Source organism: Canis lupus, chromosome 24, assembly GCF_048164855.1.
Source record: "Canis lupus baileyi chromosome 24, mCanLup2.hap1, whole genome shotgun sequence".
In the NCBI taxonomy this organism is placed as follows: Eukaryota; Metazoa; Chordata; class Mammalia; order Carnivora; family Canidae; genus Canis; species Canis lupus.
Window position 1 is genome coordinate 27,669,440 of NC_132861.1, and position 27,546 is coordinate 27,696,985.

General features: G+C 38.7%; 1 protein-coding gene and 1 non-coding gene across 2 annotated transcripts; one reads left to right on the forward strand and one right to left on the reverse strand.

Annotated features, from left to right (window-relative positions):
* Positions 1-21,046: 21,046 nt before the first annotated feature.
* Positions 21,047-21,179, reverse strand: LOC140616690 (small nucleolar RNA SNORA72). The gene has a single exon (XR_012017090.1). It is a non-coding gene; the product is annotated as a small nucleolar RNA SNORA72 (small nucleolar RNA).
* A 3,648-nt stretch (positions 21,180-24,827) lies between these two features.
* DEFB136 (defensin beta 136) lies at positions 24,828-25,652 on the forward strand. The gene is made up of 2 exons (XM_072797133.1): positions 24,828-24,985; positions 25,439-25,652. The coding sequence occupies exons 1-2, from the start codon at positions 24,928-24,930 to the stop codon at positions 25,609-25,611; spliced, it is 231 nt and encodes a 76-aa protein (XP_072653234.1). The 5' UTR covers positions 24,828-24,927; the 3' UTR covers positions 25,612-25,652.
* The last annotated feature ends 1,894 nt before the right edge of the window (positions 25,653-27,546 follow it).

Consider the following 27,546-nt stretch of genomic DNA (forward strand, 5'->3'; position numbering starts at 1 on the left):
ACAAGCAAGGGTGCCTGGGAGGCGCAGTTTGTTAAGTGTCTGACTCTTGATTTCTGTGCACGTCATGATCTCATTGGTCGTGAGATTGGCCAGAGGTAGGGCTCCAAGCTCAAGGAGTCTGCTTGTCCCTCTCCCTCTATCGCTACAAATAAATAAATAAAATCTTTTATAAATAAATAAGTAAAATTAAAAGCATACCCAAAAGCACCTATCCCAAGTCTTGCTCTGATGCAACAACTTAAGATGTAAAGTCTCCTAGGCAACAGAATGTCAACTGAAACTTGGTTTGGAGAGTTTCTTTAATGTAATGCCAAATACTTTGGTCCCCTTTCATATGTTCCAAATTCAAGTATATTCATAAGTCGCAGGATTGATGGCAATTTTCATTTAACTACCTCATCTTTTTCATTATCTACCTGCTGAAAGTATGCACTGTTCCTGAATAAAGTCTCCATGAAGCACTGAATGTGGTGATACCTTGTTTCATCTAAGTGACAAAGTCATGTCAGGAGTCCATGCTTATATGTTTCTATATCTTGGAATTATAATTCAAAAGTAAGAACTATGGCAGAAGCCATGAATTAATTTGCTCATTTGAGTGAAAAAATAAAGTCAGATCTTTTCTGATGGAAAGTAAAGCTAATTAAGCTGATTCATTTGATTAGTTTCTATGGTGGGTATTCTCCATGGATTAAATGAACTAAAGCTGAAGTTTTGAGTTTTAATGAAATGCATTTAAATCACATAAGATAACATCAGTTATTAAAAAATATATTGGCAAACATATGTAGAACTTAACAGTATTTCAATTTCCCAACTCTTTATAAAAAATAGGCAGTTAAATGATATGATTCTAAGTAATTTAAAGCCTTTTTGGTAGGGACGCCTGGGTGGCTCAGTCAGTTAAGCATCTGCCTTTGGCTCAGGGTGTGATCCTGGGGCTGTAGGATGGAATCCTGCATCAGTCTCCCCCCAAGGAAACTGCTCCTCCCTCTGTCTTTATCTCTGCCTCTCTGTGTGTGTTTTTTACAAATAAATAAAATCTTTAAAATAAGATAAAGTCTTTTTGGTAAACTCAGAAATTAAGAAAGCAATGACTCTAAAGCCTGGATAATAAATGAATTCATAAATCAGATATTTATAATTCTTTCATACCAGCAAAATTGAAGGGAGACATAATTACTTGTCAAGTGATAGGGTATTTTTAAAAATTATAGATCATTAATGATTTTTTGGTATATAACTCAGAATTAAGGAATTGTAAGATGGTGCTATCACAAGGCTCCTATATCCATCTACTCATTTTACAAATGAGTTTTTTAAATGCACTTCATCTGAAAAAAACAGGAATAGAACTCATTATAAAATCTTATTCTAAAAAAAATCTTATTCTAACAATAAGAAATATTTATCTAAAGATATGTGAACCAATTGAAAAAACTTATTTTATCCATCTCATTGAAAATAAATTTCTGATCAAGTTTTACTTTGTACAATTAATTACTTGTCAAAATTGATTTTTTATTTGTATTGTTTTGTTCAATTGAATACTGATAATAATGATAATGACCACTTGGTCCAGAAAACATTTCTAACATTAGAACTAGACATGGAAAAGTTGAAAACTTCTTTTTTTCTTACAGAGATAAAATAGAATAGTAAATCTTGTTCTTGCCTTAGCTCTTCATTTTCACAGGCAAACTCCTGAGAACTATGTCCATTTGCTCTTTATTTTATCCCTTCCCAGTGAAGATTATGGGCATTGGACCACCTATGTTGACTATAAGACTTGCCCCAAAATAATGTTTGCATTCCAAAGAAAACCACTTTACCTTTCTGTGCTTTCAGGTATTTTATTTTTATTTAGAAATGATTGTTAAAGGATTAAAGAAGATGAAGTTGTTGAGGCACAATTGCTCAACATGGTCAGTGCCCTTAACGTTAGCTATTATGGTAACCATGGTTTGGATGAAGTTCAAAACAAAACTAACTTCTCCCTGTTGAAAATTGTTGCTCCCCTTGCTCCCACATCAATGAATGAACCATTATCCACTCAACTACCCATGCTAGAAACTTAAATGCTGTTCCTAACTTGGCCCTTTTCCTCACTCTCCTCAGAGTTAGTCAAACCCAAGCCCATTATATTGCTTAAATATCTCTAGACATTGTTCATTTGGGTTTTTTTTTTTTATTTCCACTGTCCCTAGCCCAAGCCACCATATGTTTCCTGGATTGTGACAGCAGACTCTAATAAAGTGTCTTGACCTCTCCAGTGCATTCTCCAGCCAATCCCTCTCAAACATCTGAATACTTTGCTCCTTTACTGAAGCTTTCAGTTGTGTCCTACTCTCTATATGACACAGCCTAATTCCTTCTTTAGAATGATAAACAAGAGCTATCCCTGACCTTACTTCACTTTCTCTCACTCAAATACTCCATACCTTCTTCATCCTCTGAATTTACACATAAAATGTCTCTGCCTGCAAGTGGTTTTCTCCCTACACTCACAATCATCACTTTACTTGTACAAAATTCCTTAAGACTCAAGCTTGAGGGGCACCTTGGTGGGCCAGTGCTTGAGCATCTGCCTTTGGCTCAGGTCATAATCCTGGGGTCCTGGGATCGAATCCTGCATTGGGCTCCCTGCAGGAGACTGCTTCTCCATCTGCCTATGCCTCTGCCTCTCCCTCTGTGTCTCTCATGAATAAATAAGTAAAATCTTAAAAACAAACAAAGATTCAAGTTTGAGTGTCAGGTTACTGATGCTTTTTGAGAGTCTCCTGCCCCTTCCGGGCTCTATTACCCACATGGTTAGAGACTGCCCTTCTATATTCCTGAAGCAGTTATGTAAACCTCCAACAATGTGTTTACCACATCATATTTTAATTTATTCTATCCCTATCAGTCTGATATCTCTGAACCATTGCTTACACATGATAAAAGCTCAAGAAATAGTTGTTGAAAAATGAATAGGTAGAGACTTTCTGAACTATTTTTGTAACTTTTTTAGACATCTAAAGCTATTCTAATGATTGATACCGGTAAAATAATAATTAATAATAATAATAATAATATTGTTTTAAAAGTTTTTTATCTTGGGGTGACTTGCTGCCTCAGTCAGTAGATGTGACTTTTGATCTCAGGGTCATAAGTTTAAGCTTCACATTGGGCAGGGAGCCTACTAAAAAAATTTTGTTGATCTTTACATATTATACTATATTCAGAGAGAGAGAGAGATACTGATTTCATGACTTTAAGGAACTTATTATCTAGTAAGGGAGATAACATTAAGGATTATATGAAGACACAGACTTCAGGAAGGAGTGTTGTAGTAATCTATATGGGACCTGAAATGATAAAGAGGGCAACAGGAAAGAAAGACAGAGGGTAGTAAGGTGAAAATTTTCCCTACTGATAGCTAGATTGTTAAGATGACTACAAATTGAAATGGAAACCAGACTGATACAACATACCCTGACTTATGAACCACGTAACTGAGAGTGAAATCAGCAAGATGGAGGAACAGAAGGCCTTCTGCTGTAGTTGTCCCACAGTAACAATAGTTTGGCAGCCAGCCACAGAGAAAAGTACCTTTGTGGGAGCTTTAGGATCCAGGTGGTAGACTGTGAAACCCCAGTGGAGCCCTAGACCAAGGAGGGCTACTTTTGTGAAAGCAGGTCCATGCCCAGTTGGCAGGTTCACTCACTGCAGTCCCAACAACAGACCTGGAAATGACCCCATGCCCCTGGGAACTCAGCTACAGCTCCATTTGACTTTGGTCCTGTCACAGCAGCATTGTCAAGGGGCCCAGCAGAAGTCATGCATACCCATGCCCCAAGTAACAGGTCCACTGACTTCAGGCCCAACTGTGAGCCTTGAAGTGACTCAGGATCCACCTCCAGTCCCTCTTAGCCACCAATACTGCCCTTACCTAAACCAAATGGAAGATACACCCATGCATGAACCAAGGGAAGCTTCCCAATGTCAATCCAACTGCAGATCTTGAAATAAGTTATGCCACTGTAACTCAGCTCCAGCCTCCTATAGCAATGGGCTGGAAACCCTTCTGCTAGCACACCAGGAACCCACCAGAGGACACATCCATCTGTGCCTGGGGAGAGGAATATGAAAATCCAGCCGGTTAAGGCTTATAAGACCTAAAACAAAATCAACCTAAAGAAAAGTACTCCAACATACGTATCAAATTGTCAAAAGTCAAAGACAAAGAGAATTTTTTTAAGCAGCAAGAGAAAAAAAGACTTGTGACATACAAGGGAATTCCCGTAAGACTATCAAGAGATTCTCAGCAAAAATCTTCCAGGCCAAGAGGGAGTGGAATGACACGTTCAAAGAGCAGAAAGAAAAAAAAAGCCAACCAATATTGCAATAAACAAAACTTTCCTTCAGAAATGAAGGAACAGTAAAGACATTACCAAAGTCTGAGGGAGTTCATCACCTCTAGATTTGCCTTCCAAAAAAATTCCAAAGGGATTTTCTTAAGTAAACAAAAGATCACTAAGTGATAGTATGAATAAACAATGTAACTTTATACCTCAATGGGTTAGATAAGGAATAACACAGTAAGCTCAAAGTCAGAAGTACAAAGGAAATTATAAACATTAGAACAGAAATAGGGACTAGGAAAACAATAGGAAAGATAATAAAACTAAGAGTTGATTTTTTTAAAAGATATACAAAATTGGCCATTACCTAGAATAATCAAGAGAAAAAGACAAGGAACTCAAATAAAATTATAAATGAAAGAGGAGACATTACAACAGATGCCACAGAAATATAAAGAATAATTAAAAACTGCTATGAAACCAATAAATCATGCTCAGCTCAGCCTGGGAGGATATGATCTGTATCTCAGAGCACCCTATGATAAAGGCATTCTTGGATACCATGAGGAGCTTCCTGACTTTAAGGATGATAAGATATCTCAGCATGGATTTGTACTCCATCCACCAAGTAAGTCTCAACATTAATATTATTTCAACTTTGGGAACCATGTATTAGGCCACAAACCAAGGAAAATCAGTGTGAGATATGTGGACTTCAGGCTCATATCAATTAGAAACATTACCCTCTGGACAAACCCTCACCAATGTAATTATGAGCATAAAAGATTCCACCTGTGTCTATACTCCAGCAGGACATAAGGGGCTCTCATACAGTCACCCTTGCCACAACCAAACTGACATAGAATATTCTAAACCTGGAGGACTTAAGATGGTAGAAGAGTAGGGGGACCCTAAGTTTGTCTCATCCCTCGAATACAATAATTATCAAATCATTCCAAACACCTGAGAAATTAATCAGAGATCAAAGAAAACAAATGCTGTAAGTCTACAAGTAGAAAAGTGACCACCATTTGGAAGGTAGGAGTTTCAGAAATTTGAATCTGGTGTGATAGAGCTGAGGGATCCTGTTTAAGGAGGCTACTACAAAGTATTATAAGCAACAGAGTGTAGAATCAGAACTTTTAGAAATCTGCTACAGTGCGGAACATGCCTGGTTTAATAAAGGTGCTCGGGTGGCAAAGAGTGGAGGAACCCAGGTGTGACAGTGGCATCTAAGAATCCCTGGGGTTGCAAGAAGAACAGGGGGTGCCTGAGTGTGGCAGTTCTCAGGCATAGGAGCAGGGAGCAGGGAAGCCAACTGAGAACAGTAAGTCTAGGTGCCACCATTCTGCTTGGTGTTGCCATAAACTGCAAAGTACTGCACGTTTGTGCAATTGCTTTCCTCTGACAAGTTCAGCAAAAGGCAGAAGTGTGGGGAGATCCCCCCACCCTAATAACAGCTGATGTCTGTGCTGCAGGAGTTCCAAAAATTTGGAGTTTTGAAACTCAGTCATATGCCCAAGATAAAAAATAAAAATTAAAAAAAGCTGGTCAGAGGGTGGGTGAACACAGAGTTCTGAAAGAAACCAGGGAGACAAGAGTGATTGATTACTTTTCTGTGAAGGCTCACTGAAGAGTGGGGGGGCATGGATTTTCAGCTCTAGGGCTAGAAAGCAGAGCCCCTGCCATATTCTTCCTGCTTGTCAGAATGGGGTCCAGAGCTGCCTACACTGAGCCCTACCTCCCTGTAGCATGGAAAAGCGTTTCCACTAGGCAAGTTCACCTGAGAATCAGTGCAACAGACCCCTCCCCCAAAAGTCCAGCACAAACAACTCTCACACAAAGTTTACTGATCATAGATGGCGGAAAAGCTTCAGGTCTAGGGGAAAATGATATATAGCGTTCTTTACATTTTTATTCTTTAGACTTTTAGGGATGTCCACTCTCACCACTGCTGTACTAGAAGTCCTAGCCTCAGCAATCAGGCAACAAAAAGAAATAAAAGGCATCTGAATAGACAAAGAAGTCAAACTCTCATTCTTTGCAGATGACATGATATTCTATGTGGAAAACCCCAAAGACTTTACCTGAAAATTGCTAAAACTCATATGGGAATCCAGCAAAATAGAAGGATATAAAATCAATGGACAGGAATCAGTTGCATTCTATACAGTAATAATGAGACTGAAGAAAGAGAAATTAAGGAATCAATCCTATTTACAATTGTGCCCAAAACCATAAGATACCTAGGAATAAACCTAACCAAAGAGGCAAAGGATCCATACTCTGAAAACTACAGAACACTTATGAAAGAAATTGAATAAGACACAAAGAGATGGAAAAAAGTTCCATGCTAATGGATTGGAAGAACAAATATTGTTAAAATGTCTATGCTACCTAGAGCAATCTATATATTCAGTGCAATCCCTATCAAAATACCATCAATTATTTTACAGAGCTGGAACAAATAATCCTACTGAATCAGAAAAGACCCTAAATAGCCAAGGAATGTTTAAAGAGAAAACCAAAACTGATGGCATCACAATTCTGGACTTCAAGCTACATGACAAAGCTGTAATCATCAAGACAGTGTGATACTGGCACAAAAACAGACACATAGATCAATGCAACAGAGTAGAGAACCCAGAAATGGACCCTCAATTCTATGGTCAACTCATCTTCAACAAGTAGGAAATAATACCCAATGGAAATAAGACAGTCTCTTCAACAAATGATGTTGGGAAAATTAGACAGCCACATGCAGAAGAATGAAACTGCACCATTTCCTCACTCCATACACAAAAATAGACTCAAAATGGCTGAAAGACCTCAATGTGAGACAGGAATCCATCAAAATCCTAAGGAGACCACAGGGAGCAACCTCTGTGACCTCAGCTGCAGCAACTTCTTGCTGGACACATCTCTAAAGCCAAGGGAAACAAAAGCAAAAATAAACTATTGGGAGTTCATTAAGATAAAAAGTTTCTACACAGCAAAGGAAACAGTCAACAAAACCAAAAGACAACTGACAGAATGAGAGAAGGTACTTGCAAATGACATATCAGATAAAGGGCTATCCAAAATCTAAAGAATTTATCAAACTCAACACCCAAAAAAATGAATAATCCAGTCAAGAAATGGGCAGAAGACATAAATAGATATTTCTCCAAAGAAGACATATAAATGGCCAATAGACACATGAAAAAATGTTCAATATCACTTGGCATCAGGGAAATACAAATCAAAACTACAATGAGATACCACCTCACACCAGTCAGAATGGCTAAAATTAACAGGTCAGGAAACAATAGATGTTGGCAAGAATGCAGAGAAAGGGGAACCCTCTTATACTGTTGATGGGAATGCAAGCTGATATAGCGACTCTGGAAAACAGTTTGTAGGTACCTCAAAAAATTGAAAATAGAGCTACCCTATGACATAGCAATTGTGCACCTGGGTACTTACATCAAAGATACAAATGTAGTGATCCGAAGGGGCAGCTGCACCCCAATGTTTATAGCAGCAATGTACGCAATAGCTAAACTATGGAAAGAGCCCAGATGTCCATCAACAGATGAATGGATAAAGAAGATGTGTTGTGTGTGTGTGTGTATATATATATATATATATATATATATATACACACACACATTTCCATTATATATATATATATATATATATATAATGTAATATTACTCAGCAATCAAAAAAAATGAAACCTTGCCATTTGCAATAATGTGAATGGAACCAGAGGGTATTATACCCAGTGAAATAAGTCAATCAGAGGAAGACAATTATCATATGCTCTCATTCATGTGTGGAATTTAAGAAACAAAACAGGGGAGCATAGAGGAAGAGAGGAAAAAATAAAACAGGACAAAATCAGAGAGGGAGACAAACCATAAGAGACTCTTAATCATAGGAAACAAACTGAGGCTGGAGGGGAGGTGGGGGGAGGGAAGGAGTAATTGGATGATGGGCATGAAGGAGGGCATATGATATAATGAACACTAGGTATTACATACAACTGATGAATCACTGAACTCTACCTCTGAAACTAATAATACACTGTATGTTAATTATTAATTGAATTTAAATAAAATAAAAAATTTTTAAAAAGAATGAAATCTTGCCATTTGCAAGAATGTGGGTGGAACTAAAAAGGTATTATACTAAGTGAAATAAGTCAGAGAAAGACAAATACCATATGATTTCACTCATATGTGGAATTTAAGAAACAAAAGAGATGAACATAGGGGAAGGGAAGGAATAATAAAATAAGATAAAAACAGAGAGGGAGACAAACAATAAAAGACTCTTGACTATAGGAAACAAACAGGATGGCTGGAAGGGAGCGGGGATGGGGTAACTGGGTGATGAGCATTAACGAGGGCACTTGATGTAATGAGCACCCGGTTTTATATGCAACTGATGAATCACTAAATTCTACCCCTGAAACTAATAATACTTTACATGTTTACTAAATTTAATTTAAATTTTTAAAAAATTTAAAGAATATTTCAAATCCATGATGACTGTTTTGCATTACAAATTAATATATTTTTAAAGATTTTGTTTATTTATTTATTTGACACAGAGAGATAAAGAGCACAAGAGGTGGAGTGGCAGGTAGAAGGAGAGGAAGAAGCAGGGGTCCCACTGAGCAGAGAGTCTTTATTTATTTGACAGAGAGAACACAATCATCACAAATTAATGTATCATGATATTTGTTTCATAGATAAATCTTATGAGCATGTTTTATGTGAATCTGACCCTGGGGGGTATCAGATATGCTTTTGGAAACTGGAAAACCAGGAGATAGACTTTGGATTATGTAATTTCACAGGATTAGTGACAACCCTAGAGTTAGACCACTCTTCCTCAGATACTAACATTACCTTTCCCCTTAACCTCTACATAGCTTTGCTTGTATAAAATCACTTTCTTATTAATATTTCTATAGTGGATATTACCTGCTTGAGTGATGTTTCAGTGTAAAGGGTAGGCCAAAAGAGGTTTTGCCTAAAGAACTGTCAAAAGTTAAAGGCTTCTAACTTCCTTAACTCTAATCTCACTCCGTAAGTCCATCCTGCACAAGGCTGCTGAATGGATTTATCCAAAAGGCATATCAGACCTTATCATTTCCTTGTACTCCCTTTAGTAGTGCCTCTATAACATATTGAGTCTACGTCTGTGAAAATTTCACTCATGGTCTTTTGTAACTTGGCTCTTCCTCCCTCTTTAGCTTCATCTTAACCATGCCCACACTTTAACAATACATAAATATGTGTTTATATCTGCACACAATGCATTCTTCTATACCTTTGTGCCCTGATCCTGTAACTCTGTTGAGCTTTTCTAGAACCCCTTTCCTATGCTTCCTGGTTAATTTCCATTTACCCTCCAAGATTCTACTCCAGGATATCATCTTCTCCAGGAATCTTTTTCTGTTTTCCTCAAAGCTCAGTTTATGCCCCAAGTTTCCATAACATCCTGTATATTAACTACTATAGCTTTTATCTCATTATATTAAAACTATAACCTTATGACCCATGTGACTATGAGGGCAAGAATCTTCCCTATACTGTAAATCCCTGGAATGCCACATGGGGCCTGACATGAAGTAGAGTACCCCAAATGTTCACATTAACTGAACTGAATTTCCCCTTTTTTCTGCTCTCTGGAGCCCTCTATCTCCATACTGGAAATAGATGGATGTACTGAATTTCTCTTTTACAGTCACATTGGTTTGTGCCTCACTTCTTACAGAAATAAGTGAGAAAAGGAAAGGTGGGCTGAGGATTTGCTCACAGTTATAAGCAAGGCTGAAGATTTGTCACATGCCAGATTCTTGATCAGTGTTGCAGAAGTGCCTTTCTCCACAGTGCCTTACAGAAACCCATGGAGATAAGGATAGCCCAGTTTTTAACAATTGTGCCAAGAAATTTGAGGAAGAGGAAGAGACTTAATTGTTCAAGGGGAAAATCATGTTTTGTAAACAATCTGGCAGATACTAAGGAAGAAAGCTAGCTATCCCTGGGGACTTCTGGGCACTAGTCCCAGTGGTATTAGGGCATCTGATCTTGAAAGCAAGCATTGAAGCCTTTCTTCCCTGTGTGTAGCGAGGGACCAGTTCCAAGCCAACATCTCCTCACAGAATGTCCTAAGACTCCAAGCATAATCAAATTTTGCTGAAGGTAATAAATGGATTCACCTGATTACACAGCCCCTTCCAGGCAGATGTGTCTCTTGATCACTTGGAACAACCAGGTCTCATTTCTCTTTCTGAACTTCTGCAGGTGCAGAGAGTGATTTCTTTATTATCATTGTGTTGAAGTAGCTGTTATGTGTAACCATCTGGATTCTTCCTGCTTGAGTTTGATTTTGGGTTTGGTCTGAAGTCATCTTTCAGACTGTAGAGTGTTCTGGACTGTGCTGCAGATGAGTCAAAATTTAAGTCAAGTTTTCCTGGTAATTAGGATTGTTGTGCTCAGGCCCTTCATTGCTCTGGCCTGAAGACCTCCAGTTGTTAAGGAGCAGGCAGGAATGTACTCTTACCATCCAACATCAGTGGGTTCCCTCATCAGTTCTATAGCGGAGATTTAATTTAATAAAGGCCAATGAGTGACCTAATGGTATAGTGAGTTGTTTCCAACATTAAATCCTAAAAATAAAATACCACAGTTGGTTAAAATTCTGTCTGAAAACTGGTTACCAAAAATACTACTTCTAAAATGGTTCATGTTAGACTGTGGGATGGCTGAGGATTGGGAACAGGGATATAAAGCACCTAATGGGAGGATCAAAAGAGGAACTAGTTGTCAATTGATATGGAAGTATTCCAACGTTTTTTAGTAACCGGGTACATATTGGCTGAATATTCGTATCTGACCCTTATCTGAAATTTCACTAAAAGAAAAGTGATAAGTCTGCTAGAAAAATCAGGCTCTTGGTAATTCCATCAGGATTTGGAAAATGTAGCCCACAGGGATATTGGAAAAGGGAGGAAATTGGCAGAGGGGCCCAAGTTCTACAAGTCTGAAGAAAGACAAGTGCATTGAGGAAGCACCACCTTGCCTGAGTCTCTCCTGTTCTTTTCCTATCCCTCTCCTCACACAATTCTTTTGACTTATAGGAGTATACCAATATAGTCAAGCCCCTTCTCTTTTCATGATAAGGAGAGGAAGAAGCAGAACTAACAATTACCAAGAGCCCACAGGTGTGGTGTGTTTTTTTTTTTTTTTATACTTGCCAATTCCAAGTCTTTATCCATATGATAACCTCATAAAGAGGTATATTTGTATTTATTTTGAAAATAAATAATCCTATGCAGAGAAATATGCAGAGAAATTTGGTAATTTATCCAATAACACATAACTCACAAGTAACAGAGCCCAGCTGCCCATCTAAATCTAACAGAAGCCAAGATTTATGTTCTTTCCATTGTACCATATGGCCTCCTTCAATGGAACATTGTTAGAAAAGTTTTGGCAATTACAAAAAAAGACCATTCTATCTCATTTATTACATTGGATGCCTTCACTTAAGTATCTGACCATGGGCCCTACACACAATGAATCTTCTTTGAACTTTCCTACTAATTCAGTCTTAGTTCCTGGAAGTCAAGCACTGGCATAGCACAGTCCTCATGCCTCTGATGCAAAGATTATGGCTTCGTTATTATTTTGCCTTTTTTAAATCCCTTATTTGTCTTAAAAATCTTCTCTTTTCCTTAGGTAGGTTGAAGACCCAGACAGATATTTCTAACAGGAGGCCAACCTCTGTAGCAGAGAATAATAGCAGTTTATGGATAAGAGTGTTAACTTTAGAGTCAGGTCACTTTGGTTCAAGTCACAGATCTTTTGATTATATCTCATCTTCCCAAGCATCAATTTCCTCAACCCTTAACTATGAATTAAAATATGCCTATCATACAAAAACACGGCAAGAGGAAAACTAGAATGAATACTAGAATTACTGTGTTAGAATTAAAGATAATAAAAATAAAAAGTGGTGTATATGTATGGTATGTGTGTTGTATATATATATATCTTAGCTAAGTTCACTGACGGGGTCTGGACAAAGAGCACTTAAATAATAATGAGCACATCTAGTACCCAGATCTTGGCTTCTAAATACCAGTTTCCACCAAACAAAAGGAGAGATTCTTGAAGAAATGGCTTGCAAGTCTAGGACAGGGAAAGAATAAAATAAGATAAGCCTGGAGAAATTTGTTGTGGCAGAAAGTAATAAAGTGCTCAGAGAATAATAGAGACATGTCATAAGGAAACAGGGACTGGCCTTACTGAGAAAATGTAAGCATCAAAATAAAAAATGATAATAATAGATTAAGCCACATTGAATAAAATAGCAATTCATGAGTTCACACTCATATACATACATACATACATACATACATACATACATATGAAAAAGACAAAGCCTCTCTCACAGTAGAATGCCAAGTAATAAATGTAGACAGAATAATGGAACTTTTAAAATCACCATTTAATAACCATTCTATAATTCATGTAAAAAAAAATCAATGGGTGTGCAAGCTAATAAGTAACAGTGGAATGAGAACCAGCATTTTACATTGCCCAAAAGTGCATTTAGCATTTCTCCACCCACAAAATACTTACTAACTATGAAATAGGAAAAAGTTACTTTACAGTGGAAAACCTGTAAGACACAACATTAACAAGAGAGCAAAATTGATGCCACTAGTGATGAGGCAAATCACATGACAATGAGAAGAACACAATTTCATTTCTATGATTCTGGCCCCCTCCCCCAAAACAAAGAGGAGACAAGGGATCCTGTCTCAAGACAGTATCTACATCTTGATTGCATCAAGATCCAATCATGTAGAAATTTAAAATAAACTGAAATTGAGAGACATTCTACAAAATGATTGACCCGACCAATGCACTTCAAAAATGTCAGGGCCATGAAAGTCAAGGAACATTTGAAGAAGTGTTTCAGATTAAAAGAGATAAAGTGATATGAAAACTGAATGCAATGTGTGATCTTATATTTTCTCCTGCTACAAATGACATTACTGGGACAGTTGGAGAATCCTGAACAGGATCTCTGGGTGAAGGGTAAATAGGAACTCTTTCTACTATTCTAAAGTTCTTCTGTAAGTTAGAAATTATTTGAAAATTAAAAGTTTATAAAAAGACCCACCTCAGAACATTACAAAGATTAAAGGAGCTCCTGTATATAAAACGCTTAGCAGAGTGCCAAGCACATGGTAACCCTCAACAATGGCAGCAACAAAGAAAAGGAATATTAACTTCCAATTCCAGAACACATATTAAATTTAAATCAGTACGTATGTTTTGAACACTGTTCACAGCACTACACTGAAACTAGAGAGTACCCACTAAAGTGGAAGACTAGATTGAGTTTACAAACTGCTTAAGAAAAAAGGACTCACAGGAGGTTGCAGAATGGTACTAAAATGAAAGGCAATATTTAATTAAGTGGCAGCATAATTGTAACAATATAATCACTACAGGCTAGCAAGGGAAGAAAACTAGCTTGTGTCTTCTCTACTATGTGCCAAGAAATCACTATCATTTTACAAGCTTTCTCTCCTTGTATATCCTTAAAGATGACATTCTTTGATTTTTTTTTTACATGAAGACATTGAGGTCAGGGAAATATGAAAACAATTTCTAAATTATGCATAAGAACCTATGGCTTGACAATGCAATAGAATGATTCAAATGAAACTGTCCTGAAAAATTCAAGATTTGTGGTTGGTAGATTGACAGATTTGCTATACCCAGTGACCTTATGTTGATGGTCTTTCCTTAAATCTATTAAAAAGAGAAAATGAGTTGAGTGAATACTAAAGAGTTAGTGATAAAAAATAAAAAAGAACTGTAACTGGACCCTGAGCTATATAGTAAGGTTCTGGGTGGGAGGAAACATGTATAAAGACATGGTGGTAGGAAAGTCCTATTGAACTAAGGTTGCTTCTCTAAAAATAAGGATATATCTTTGGAGCACTGAAAGGTATGACAGAAAAGAATACAGCCAGGAATGCCTTTCAACAAATACTTATTTAGTTTTATTTTGTACCAGACTAGGAAAGTAGCAAGAGGTCCCTGCTCCTCTGGGAATTCTCTGTAAAGAATACTAGTAACAACATGGATACCAGCATCAATGATGGATGACCTTTTACCAAGATTTTAGTTAAACCTCACTAAGACTCCAAGTGTCAGAAAACACACCGTATTACAAAGAGTACTTAAAGAGAGACCTCCACAACTATAATATTGTGGATCCATTATTCTGAAACATTCTTTATCCACACACACACACAAAAAAAAAAAAAAATCAGATGCTACAGTAATTACACAAATAATATTTAAATGCATTATTATCCTCACAAGAAAATGGGGCAATTACCAAGGACAAATAAAAATAAAATTTGTTAAAAAAAAATGAATATGGACACCTGAGTGGTTCAGTGGTTTAGCCTTCTGCCCAGGGCATGATCCTGGAGTCCTGGGATCGAGTCTCACATTGGACTCCCTGCATGGAGCCTGCTTCTCCCTTTGCCTGTGTCTCTGCCTGTGTGTGTGTGTGTGTGTGTGTGTGTGTGTGTGTGTGTGTGATGAATAAATAAATAAAATATTTTTAAAAAATAAAGAAAAATGAATAAATTGAATCTAGAGTGGCAAACATAGAAGTTGAGATTGCCTTGGTACGAAATGCTGACGTCAGGAGTCAACTACTCTGAGGGCTAACATTGGTTGGGGAAGGATGAGAGACTAGGCTTTAGGTCTGAGCAAAGTGGAGGAACTGATGCTAAGACCCTTGTTAGAGTTGGAATATCCAGAGTTTATACCCTCAGTGAAAGTTTAAGGTGTGGGGTGGTGGGAGTGGGGGGGAATCCATCTAGCAAAAGCAGCCAATAAGATAGTTTTCTATCTTTGTCCATTCTCCCTCAAGAATTTGCAGTCAGAGGCTTGATTTTCAGCCGACATGCATCTGATTGTTAGAATGCTGAAATACGTCTATATCAATTGATAACTAGCTACTGCTTTGATCTTCCCATTAGGCACTTTATGCCCCTGTTCTAGATCCCCAGCTATCCTAATATAGCATAAATCATTTAGAAGTAGCATTTTTACTTCTAAGTTGTTTTCAGCACAGAAAGTGCTTCCTTTAGACCAAGTTTTAATCAACCATGATATTTTAGTTTTAGGATTTACAGTTGAAAACAACTCACTATATCATTGATGGTCACTTGTTGGTCTATTAAATTGTATCTGCTTAACCAAATTGATGTCTAATTCTTTGTAACCAGAATGATCTGTCCTGAGAAGTGACATCAACAAGATGGTGGAATAGGAATCTCCAGGCCCTCCTGCTCCCACAGAGACTATGACTCAACAATAATACACAAACCAGTTCCCTTTGTGATAAATCCAGATAGCAGTTAAGAGCCTCACACAACCCAGGTGAGCATGAAAATAGCTGCATCAAACCTGGTAGGAAAATTTGTAACACTCATTCAACATTGCCCCTTCTCATAGTCTAGCATGGCACAATTAGGAAAAACTCCCAGATCCTGCTTCTCCTTGGGAAAGAAAAGAGAAAACTGAAACATTCATCCAATGTTCAAATTTGGGGGGGCTACCCAAGGAACCAGTTTCTGTTCTGTCTGAATCTAAGCATTGAAAGGAAAGGGTGCCAGGTTAGGGGCCATTGAGAACAAAGGCAATGATTTGGGGCACTCATACATCATAATCTCTCTTCCCAACTCAGCATTGAATAAGTAAGAGAAAATTCCCAACTCCTAATTTCTCCCAGGGAAGAAAAAGAATTGGAGCATGCATCCAATGTTCTGATCTTTCAGGGACCTGCCTCAGGGATTAGACTCTGTCTCACTTGTCTCAGATCACTGAAAGGGACCTACATACTCTAGATTATCTAGGTGCTACTAAGAACAAGAAAGCTAAAAGTCTTCATGCTGCTCTAGGAGACCCAAGGTAAAGCAGATGAAGTCCAGTGCAGTTCAGTAGCCTCTTCCTCAGTGGGGAAAGAATAGTGAAGCATGCATCCAACATTCTGACTTTTTGAGGAACTTCCCATGGGACTTGTTTTTGTCTTACCTGACACAGAAAGTTGATAGGATCTAGCATCCTCTAGAAACCTGGAGGGTGAGCAGTTTGTGGTAGCTCAAGAGAATCTGCAATGCTGCAGATAAAAACCACAGGGACCAAAAAATTTAAAACTCCTGAAAAAAAAGGCAAGCAAATACCTTTAACTGGGAATTTGACTATGCATGTCAAGAGAAGATGTATCTACAGAAAAGGATCAAGATTCCCAAGAATCTCTCACAAAGCTATTTGAGATTATCTTTTCCTGTGCAAAGCTGGTCCAGGTATAGTAGAAGAGATGGTCATTTTTCAAATATGCAGACCTGAAACAAAGTTACAAGCTACATAAAGAAACAGGGAAACATGGCTCAATCAAAGAAATGAAATAAATCTCCAGAAACCAGCCCTAATGAAACAGAAGTATATGATTCATCTCACAAAGAATACAAACTATCATAAAGATGGACAATGAGTTCAGGAAACAGTCCATCAACAAAATAAGAATATCAGCAAAGATATAGAAAATATGTCAAAAGAACTAAACTGAAATTTTAGACCTGAAGAACACAACTGAATAGAAAAATTCAATAGAGAAGTTCAACAGGAAACTGGATCAATAAGTATAAAGAATCTGCAAATGTGAGGACAGGTCATTTGAAATTATTCAGTCAGAAGAGCAAAAACAAAAATGAATGAGAAAGACAGAAAGAAGACTGAAGGGATTATAGGATACCATAAAACCAAACAATATATGCATTTTTAAAGTCTCAGAGGAACGGGAAAAGAAAGAAGCAGAATATTTATTTGAAATATGGCTAAGAACTTCAAAAAACTCAAATCTGAGGAAGATAAATGAATTTCCAGATTATTGAAGCCTAATGGAACCCAACAAGGAAGAATCCAAAGTTCAACCAAGACATATTATAATCATGTTGTCAAAAGTCAACAATAGAGAATTTTCAAAGCAGGAAGAGAAGAGACTTCTCACATACAAAGGAGCCCCCATATTAATCTCACCAGATTTCTCCACAGAAACTTTGCAAGCCAGAAGAGAGTGAAATAATATATTCAAACTGCTTAAGGAAGAGGGAGAAAAGGATGATGGTGAAGTAAAAAGATCCTGAGCTCACCTTCTCCTACAGACACACCAAGGCAACAACTACATGTAATGCAATTCATTATGAAGACAACCTGACAACTGGCAGAGTTAAAGACATAGAGAGAAGGTCACATCAAGAAGGGCAGGAAGAAAAAAAAAAGGGCAGGAAGGGCGGAGATGTAGTTGGGAACCCAGTTCTCCACACAGTGACCTATAATCGGGAGAGATAACACAGTCATGGAAGAGTAGGGGGATCAAGCCTCACACCAGGAAGGCCCAGTCCTGGGGATGTGCACCAGGAAGAGAAGCCCCCATAACATCTGCCTTTGAAAGTCAGTGGGGCTTAACTCTGGGAGGGCCAAAGGACTATAGGAAACCATCTCTACTCTTAAAAGACCAGCAAGCTGTATCATTCAGCCTGATACCCAGCACTGAAGCAATATTTTTTAAAGGGCCTGAGTATATGTGAAGATTCATTGAATAATTTCAGGACATGTGCCAAAAGGGGGAGGGAGCTACAGGAGATTTCTCTGGGAATAAAAGTACTGGTGAAGCCAAATTTTCTGGCCCTTTCTTTAATCTAGCTGCAGGAGCCAGTTCTGACACTTTCCATCTACCTTGCTAGCATCACTTGCTCCATCCAACATACTCACTCCAACAGGCTCCCCTCCAAAACAGCTTCCACTGCACCACCTCTGGCATCTCTCCAGAGAGACTCCTGCCATTGGGGGATATAAAATATGATATGACATACATAAAACATGGGAGAAGAAGAGGTAAAAAGGTAGTGCTTTTACAGTGTGTTCAGATTTAAATGACCATCAATTCAATATTGACTGCTATGTACATAGACTATTACATATGAACCTCATTGTAACCAAAACCAAAAACATATATTAGTTATATAAAAAAATAAAGCATAACAATAAAAAAGTCAAAAATCACAAAGGAAGAGAGCAAGAGAAGAATAAAGGAACAGAGAACTATAAAAACAATCAGAAAACAATTAACAGAATGGCAATAAGTACATACCTATCAATAATTATTTTTAACATAAATACACTATGTACTCTAATCAAAAGACATAGGGTGGATGAATAGCTAAAAAAGCAAGACCCAAATACGTGCTCCATGCAAGAGAGTCACTTCAAATCTCAAAACACACACAGACTAAAAGTGAAGGAATGGAAAAAGATATTTCATGCAAATGGAAACAAAGAAATCTGAAGTAACAATACTTACATAAGACAAAATAGACTTTAAATAGACTTTAAAACAGACTGTAACAAGAGACAAAGTAGGGCATTACATAATGATAAAAAGATCAATCCAACAAAGAGTGTAAAACAAGTGTAAATATCTATGCACCCAACACAATAGCACCTAAATATATAAAGCAAATATTAGCAGACATAAAGGAAGAACTTGAAAGCAATACAATAATAGTAGAGGACTTTAATCCCCCATTTACATAAATGGATAGATTATCCAGACAGAAAATCAATAAGGAAACAATGGTTTTGAACAACACATTAGACAAGATGAACTTAACAGATATATACAGAACATTCCATCCAAAAACCTCAGAATACATTCTTTCCAAGTGTACATGGGACATTCTCTAGGATACATCACATGTTGGGCCACAAAACAAGTCTCAATAAGATTAAGACTGAAATCATATCAAGTACCTTTTCTTTCTTTTTTTTTTAAAGAAAGTTTTATCTTACATGTTTTTAATAACTTATTTTGCCACACATGGGGCTTGAACTCATGATCCTGAGATCAAGAGTTACATGCTTTACCAACTGAGCCAGCAAGGCACCCCTCAAGTATCTTTTCTGACCACAATAGTGTAAAACTAGAAATGAACTCCAAGGAAAAAAAAACTAGAAAAAAAACTACCAAAATGTGAAGACTAAGCACCATGCTAATAAACAACAAAAGTCAATAAAGAAATCTAAGAGGAAATCAAAAAATACACAGTACAAAGGAAAATGGAAACACAACAATTCAAAATCATTGGAATGCAGCAAAAGCAGTTCTAAGAGGGAATTTATAGTAATTCAGGCTTAACTCAAGAAACAAGAAAAATTTTGAATGAACAATCTAACCTTACACCTAAAAGAACTAAAAAAAAAAGAACAAAGCTCAAAGATAGTGGAAGGAAATAATAAAGATCAGAGCAGAAAGTAAATGAATTGAAACTAAAAACAAAACAAAAACAAAAAACAATAGAAAAGATCACTAAAAGTAAGAACTGGTACTTCGAAAAGACAAACAGAATAACTAAAGCTTTAGCCAGACTCATCTGGAGAAAAAAAAAAGAGAAAAGACTGAAATAAAATTAGAAATGGAGGAAAAGAAGTTACAAGTGAATGAATGAGCATGAAGGATGGGGCAAGGAAGAGCACAAAATAAGGGCACACCTCAGCACTTCAATCCCAAGAAAAATCCCAACAAATCCCTGCCCCTCCAGCACTCTTTAATATGACCAACTGAATTACTGTCACATAGGGATCCCTGGGTGGCGCAGCGGTTTGGCGCCTGCCTTTGGCCCAGGGTGTGATCCTGGAGACCCGGGATCGAATCCCACATCGGGCTCCCGGTGCTTGGAGCCTGCTTCTCCCTCTGCCTATGTCTCTGCCTCTCTCTCTCTGTGACTATCATAAATAATAAATAAATAAATAAATAAATAAATAAATAAATAAATAAATAATAAATAAATAAATAAAAAATCCAGTCACCTCTTAAACGGCTGCCTATGCACTGGTTCCTAGGACAAGTGAGTCCATGCACTAGCCTCTCAAAAATAATGTCTCAGATCCCATAGCCCCCCAGGCTCTCTGGTTGTAAGTCCCATTGGTTTTCTTTTCTTTTTTTTTTTTTCTTTAATTGGAGTTCGATTTGCCAACATGTAGTTTAACACCCAGTGCTCATCCCATCAAGTGCCCTATTGGTTTTCAAAGCCAGACATTCTGGGGGTATGGTCCCTTTGGTGCGAGTCTCAAGGGTCAGGGTGCCCAATGTAGGGCACAAATCCCTCACTCCTCGGGGAGAGGCTTTAGGAGTGAGGTCCCTCCCTATTCTGTGACACAGAGCCGGTGAGACCATGTATCTGCCTCTTCTACCCAATCTAGATGTGGTCATTTTGTCCCTTGTGGAGGAAGCTGTTCAGTTAGTTTTCAGTTCTTTTTCAGCAGGAATTATTCTACAGGTAGTTGTAGATTTGGCATGTACATAGGAAGAGGTAAGTTCAGGGACTTTCTACGGTGCCATCTTGGATCACCCCATAATTTACAAATTCTTCTTTTAGTGAATAAAACACAATAGTTCTACAATTCATTCAATGGCAGCTGGTAATCATCAAGTCAGCAATGGCTATCTTCAAAAGTTATTACACTAACTGTGCCATCATTTCTTGAGGATGAGCAAATACCTAGAGTCACAGACATTTCCCATATAAATAGAAGTCAGATTTGGTTGATCACCAACATTTATAAAAACTAGACCTAGGGAAAGAACTAGGTCTGGGGACACATGCATGGTCTTAATATAGTGAATGTTTAGCCTGCCTTGACTATTACAAAATCAGATTAGCAAGAATATTCACAGTACAAATTATTCTTTTTTTTAAAGATTTTATTTATTTACTCATGAGAATGCACAGAGAAGAGAGAGAGAGAGGCAGAGACAGGCAGAGGGAGAAGCAGGCTCCCTGCAGAGAGCCTGACGTGGGACTCGATCCAGAGTCTCCAGGATCACACCCTGGGCTGCAGGCAGCGCTAAACCGCTGAGCTACCGGGGCTGCCCAGTACAAATTATTCTTAATGGATAAATCAATAGAAAAAATGGGCAAATGACTTAACTAGACACTTCTTTAAAGAGAATCCAGGGATGCCTGGGTGGCTCAGCAGTTGAGCATCTGCCTTCAGCTCAGGGCGTGATACCAGTCTGGGGACGGAGTCCCACTTCGGGCTCCCTGCACAGAGTCTGCTTCTCCCTCTGCCTATGTCTCTCTGCCTCTTTCTGTATCTCTCATAAACAAATAAAGTCTTTAAAAAGAGAGAGAGAGAGAGAGAAAATCCAAATGAGCAATAAACATGTGAAAAGATACCCTACCTTAGTTGTTATCAGGAAAATTTAATTAATTCGCCATGAGGGACCACGAGATAGCTCTCAAGTTGTCTAAAGTGTAAAGTAATACTAAGAACATGGAGTAATTAAAAATCCTCCATTGTTAATGGATATACAAATTAGTAAAAAGCATTTTAGTAAACAATTTGACTTTTAGAACAAACTGATGTTATGCATGCCCTGTGACTTAGCAAGTTCACACCAAGGTAGCTATCCTCCAAAAAGCAAGCCTGTGTGCACAGAATAGAAGTAACAAGAATGCCCACAGTAGCACTCTTTATAATAGATGGACACAAATGCTTGTCAGCAGTCATAAATATACTAAGCAGTCCATATACTGAGGTAAAAACTAATGCTGCATACAGAAACACAGACAAATCTTTAAAACATAAGAAGGAAGTCAGCCACAAATAATACTTTTGTGCTTCCATTTACAGATAGGTCAAAAGAGACAAATTAAACTACCCTATTTGGGGTCATGATCTTGGAGTTCTTGGAGCCCACATTGGGCTCCCTGCTCAGCTTGAAGTCTCCTTCTCCCTCTCCCTCCCCTCCTTGCCACCTCTCCCCCCACTCATGCTGTTTGCTCTCTCTCTCTCAAATGAATAGACAAAATCTTTAAAAAAAAATAAACACCACACCCTATTTAGTGATACATACTGAAGGGAAAAACATAAAGCAAAAAGTGATGATTATCTTGATCTAAGTGGTGGTTAAATAGAGTTTGCTATATATTCAGTCACTAAGTTCTGTATATGATTTGCCTATTTTTCTTTATGTGTATTAAATTTCACATTTAACAGTGATTTATTTTTAAATTTTAAAAAGAAGATCCATGGGTGAAAATCAACTTGCAAGTAGAGAAAAACAAGCAGTGAAGTCATTGCATTCAGGAAATATGTGACTAGTGAATGAAGCAGCTGAGAAGGGGGCTTGCTCCTTCCGCAAGTTAATTTATTAATGTAGCATAGGATGTGTAGTCGTTGTGGTTTTTGTTTTGTTTTGTTTTGTTTTTCTTGAAAGTAGACATGTTGCAGAGAGCACAAAAATTCTAGACTAGAAAAGGAAGAAAGCACCAACACAGCAACATTAAAGGGGAGAGAATAAAGCTGTGTTTCCCTGGCACTTTTTCCCAACAAGACCTCAGGTAGCAGGTGTGAACACCCAGCACAATTAGGAAAAGTTCCTGCCTGAAGGTTGAGATGGTGATTTAGTCATCCACAGATGGAAAGGAAAGGGTCCATCCTGCACACATGCTAATCTCCAAATGCATTTTAAATTTGCTTTTCCAGAAACGGGTATAGGAGGGATTGAGAAGGATTTAGAAAGTGTTAGGTTCAATTCCCAAATACACAATTGATTAACTTTAAATACATAGAGAAGGACAGAGTTCTGAACTGTGAATCAAAAGAGCTGAATATTTTATGCCAGCACAGCTCACAGCTTCTTTCCTTGCAAGCCCATTCATCTATTCAAGCCTTGTTTCCTCCATCTCCAAAAGAATAAGAAGTCTGTGCTGTGTCTTGGCCGCAGATGGTCAGGATATGGCCTGCATTCTATGAGCAGGAATTGTATGCCCCGTGCAGAGTCTCCTGGGAAGCTTCCATGAAATCATGCAAGGGAATCGTCAGCCCTGAGCTAGCATTGAACTACTTACTTCCAGTCCACTAGCACAACTCCTCTTCACCACTCCCATGCCAATCCACAGTGATACTCTCAACAATACATATTGTTGGAACCCAGAATAAAACTTTCCCAGCTATTTTTTGTATTCACTAAGAGATCTCTTGGAGAGAATGAGAAAGAAAAAGGAAGAAAGAAAGAAAGAAGAAAGAAAGAAAGAAAGAAAGAAAGAAAGAAAGAAAGAAAGAAAGAAAGAAAGAAAGAAAAAGAAGAAAGAAAGAAAGAAAGAAAGAAAGAAAGAAAGAAAGAAAAGAAGAAGAAGGAGAAGGAGAAGGAAGGAAGGAAGGAAGGAAGGAAGGAAGAGAAAATCTATAATGGTGGAATTTAATAATGAAGAAGAAGGAGGAGGAAAATAAGAAGGAGGAAAAAGTGGTGGAAGGGGAGGGGGAGAAGGAAGAGAAGGAAATGAATAGCCTAATTTCTACCAGAATGAGTGCAATGCACTTTGTAGTTTGTCATCCTCAGAAAACCCTTTTACAATGCACTTTTTAAGAAGAGGAAGCTGAAGATCAGAGATGCTAAATAATTTATCTAAGAGCATGTGACTGCAAAATGAAGCATAACCAACAAAATTATGCTCTACTGCTCCTTTACAGACTCAGAAGCCTACGGTCATGGGTACAGGCCTGCCTTAAAGGGCAAGAATATAACCAAAGTTAGCATCTCCTCAACATTTGGACCTCCACCACCACTCCAGGGAAGACAGACCTAATGACCCTTCCCCAGAGCTCTGTCCCTATAGCTCCAGGGAAGTGGTGTCCTGCTCTACACTGAACACTGAGCATCCAACCTTGAACACAGCACTGATCTGGCTCTTCTTGTGAGAGACCAGAAGAGAGTTCCAACCCACCCAAAGAGTACCTTTTTGCAGAAACCTCGAAGTTCCCAAATACTAGGCAACCTTTCATACTAGTCGTTTGGAAAATTAAGCCCCTCAGTGAATTTTTCTGGGTGACAGATTCCCTGTACCATCTGTCTCTAGCCAAGTGAAAAAAAAATCTGCTGCCCAAAGAGAAGACTACCCCTTCTCTGCTATGTCTGAGCAACTACTTAACCCTTGGGCAGACTAACAGTTGACACCCTGAGAGCCTTTGTTTCTTGAAACACAGCAAGTTCTTGCTCATATCCTTCCTGGTCTTAAGCCTGTGTTTATAACATCACTTCTCTGATCTCCTGTGTTCTTGGTGGGACTCCGAAGGAAAGGCAAAACAAAGTAGAAAGAAAGTAGACGCTTTTCCTGCCATTTTTCTATTATACATGTGGAGTTAAAGAGTAAATATTTGGGCCTGGGCATGAAGGTGCCTGATCTCTGCACCTGTTTGGTCTTGACTGAGTTTCTTCTTTTCCCAGGATTTGTAGAAGAGGAAGTAGCAGAGACAGAACCAGGGAGTCTTCTTCCTCTAGCCCTGAAGAAGCCTGTCTCCCCTGGGGGCCCTTCCAAGTAGAATGAGGTCAGTGTCCAGCCCCACCCAGCCTTGTCCAGCTCTATAAAGGAAGTTCCCAGGCAGCCACCCCCAGGAAGTTCCAGCTCCATGTCCTCTTCATGATGAGGCTCTCTCTTTCTGGGTTGCTCTTCCTCCTGTTGATCTCACTGCCTTCAGGTAAGATGGTACGTGTAGGTCTGATCATGAAAGTGGGGTGTTCCTTGGACACAGCCATTTAAAATCCCTTATAGGCATAAGACCAGCAGGGGGAACACCAATATCAGATGGACCAGCAGGCTAGGTATGGGATGTGAGTTAATGGTCGTGAGACCCTCCCCTGCTCATCAGTTGCCACATCCTGAAGTTCTACCCAAGCTTGAAAGAGAGGAGCCGACCTCATGACGTATACATCACTGTTCAGCTATCCAAATCCCTATTCCTCTTAACTTCCTCTGATTAGCCTTAGATAGGGCGGCTCTAACTGACATATGATAGGAGGTGAGAGGACAGGATGCAGAAGGTAAATCACAAAAAAATAAGCCACCCACCAGGAAGAGAAGACAGGTCTAGGATTTCTCCTAGCCCCATAAAGCCTTATTTTTCTTTTCCATGCTTTTCTTTTTCCTTTAGGGAATGGATTGTTTGGAAATGATGGAGTAGAACTTCGTACTTGCACTGCTCTTAAAGGCAGGTGCTTCTTCGGTTGCAGAGTGGGTTGGACATGGGTAGCATTCTGTCATAACATACTATCTTGTTGCACAAAAATGAAGAAAAATTTGCCACCCCAGGTCAAAGAGCCTTGACCTGCACCCCATGGGTCTAATTAAAAGGATATGTGAACATATATGGATAAAATTTCCACTCGGTGTGTTAAGATCATTCACAAGCCACAGGGAGCAAATGAGGAGCAGATTCTCACCATCTTACTGGCAACACTCCCGAAGTATTTTTGCAAAGTGGCACTGCAGGAAAGTCTATCTCCTTTTATTTTTTCTGCCCTCCCATCTCCAATCACTGATCCCTGTTTTAATTTAAATTTATTTGATCAACACATGGTCACAGGTCCAAAGATATGATGTACGCTGAGCTCAATAACCTTAGCTTACTCCATGCCTGTCACACTTTGAAGTGACTCTTGTGTATGTTAAATCACTTAATTCTCACAACAAATTCTCTCTTTTTTTGTCCAACTTTGCAGTTGAAGGAAACTTTCCAAAGTCACACAATCAATAAGAGTTAGTTAGTGGTGGGTTTGAACCCAGACAGTTTTGATCCAGTGTCCTTACTGTCAATCTATACCACCTCTCAACTACAAGTATAGGAATCTAGCTGGAAGTATTAATTGTAGTTTGTAGTGATTGTAGGTTGTAGTCCAATGAGGAGTCAAGAATCCAGCTAGATCCGTGGAACAGCAAGCTGCTCAAAATTCTTCCTATGGCTTAAAGCCATAATGCTCCTGGTTGCTACGCTGCATTCTTGACTCTACGCAGCGGCTCTGATGCTTCAAGATCAGTGTTGCTCTAAGATTCCACACACCAACCATCGTTGCTCTCACCATTGTGGTGGAAGCAATGAGCCATACATACCTACACAAAACTTGCAGCTGTCTGTGAGGTAGCACATTCTGGCAGCACCTCCTTACTACCACTCCCTCCCAGGGCCCTCACCAGGGCAGATGTAACAGACCTTCAGGAAGATCCTTGTCATTAGCTGCTCAGGAGAAAGAGCAACAGCTGAGTGTCAGGATTTCCCTTCTCCAAGGATGTGTCTGAAGGAAACACATCTGCTTTTATTATTCTTCAACTTTATCCGGGTATAATTGATCATTTAAAATTGTATATAATCAGGTATACAACTTGATTTAATATGAATTATGGAACAAGCTAATGCACATATCTATCACTCACATAGTTACCGTGTGTGTGTGTGTGTGTGTGTGTGTGTGGTGAGAACACTTAAGATCCACCATCTTCACAAATTTCAAGTATACAGTACAGTATTGCTGACACATGAAGCTTTGAAGTCAACATTGAGATGAGCTATAGGGCATATCGCAAATCTGATATGCTTTATCTGAAAGCATAGAGAAAATTATAGAAAAACTAGTCCATCCAGAGACAGCTAACCCAGCTAGAATGAAAGTAGGAAGTACATCACCAATTCTGTGCTTCCACCTAGGCTGTCTCTTCAGAAGTCACATTTTTTTTAAAAAAATTGTAATTAGCTATCAGATAATGATAGCAAAATTCCAATCCTGTGTGCTGAGTTTGTTTCAAAGGGATCTGGATGTTGAGCCACAGCAACTCTTCCCAAAAGCCACTCTCTGCACACTTCAGTGCTGCAATACACAAGTAGCTCCAGCTCCAAGCCCAACTTGGAACTTCTCTTGCATCTCAAGAGCACCAAAACCACACTGGGTGGGGTGGGGGAGAGGAGATGAAAGAGGGGGAAATGTGGGGAATTGGCGTGCTTTGAACAGTGCCTCTGTGATGTCCTCCTGAGAACCAGTTCCTATTCTCTGTCAGGCCAACAGACTTAGAGTGATGGGCCTGGAGCCTGAGCTGATCCCTGAGGTCATGGAGTCTGCCCTCTACGTGACAGAACCAGGTCACCACTACCACATCCACCATCACGGGGACTGTGCCAGACCCAAAGAAAGGAAGAATTCTAGTAGCAAGACTAGCCAGCCACTCCCTACCCTTGGGTACTCAGAGTTCCAGCAGAAGAGCCCAGGCCTC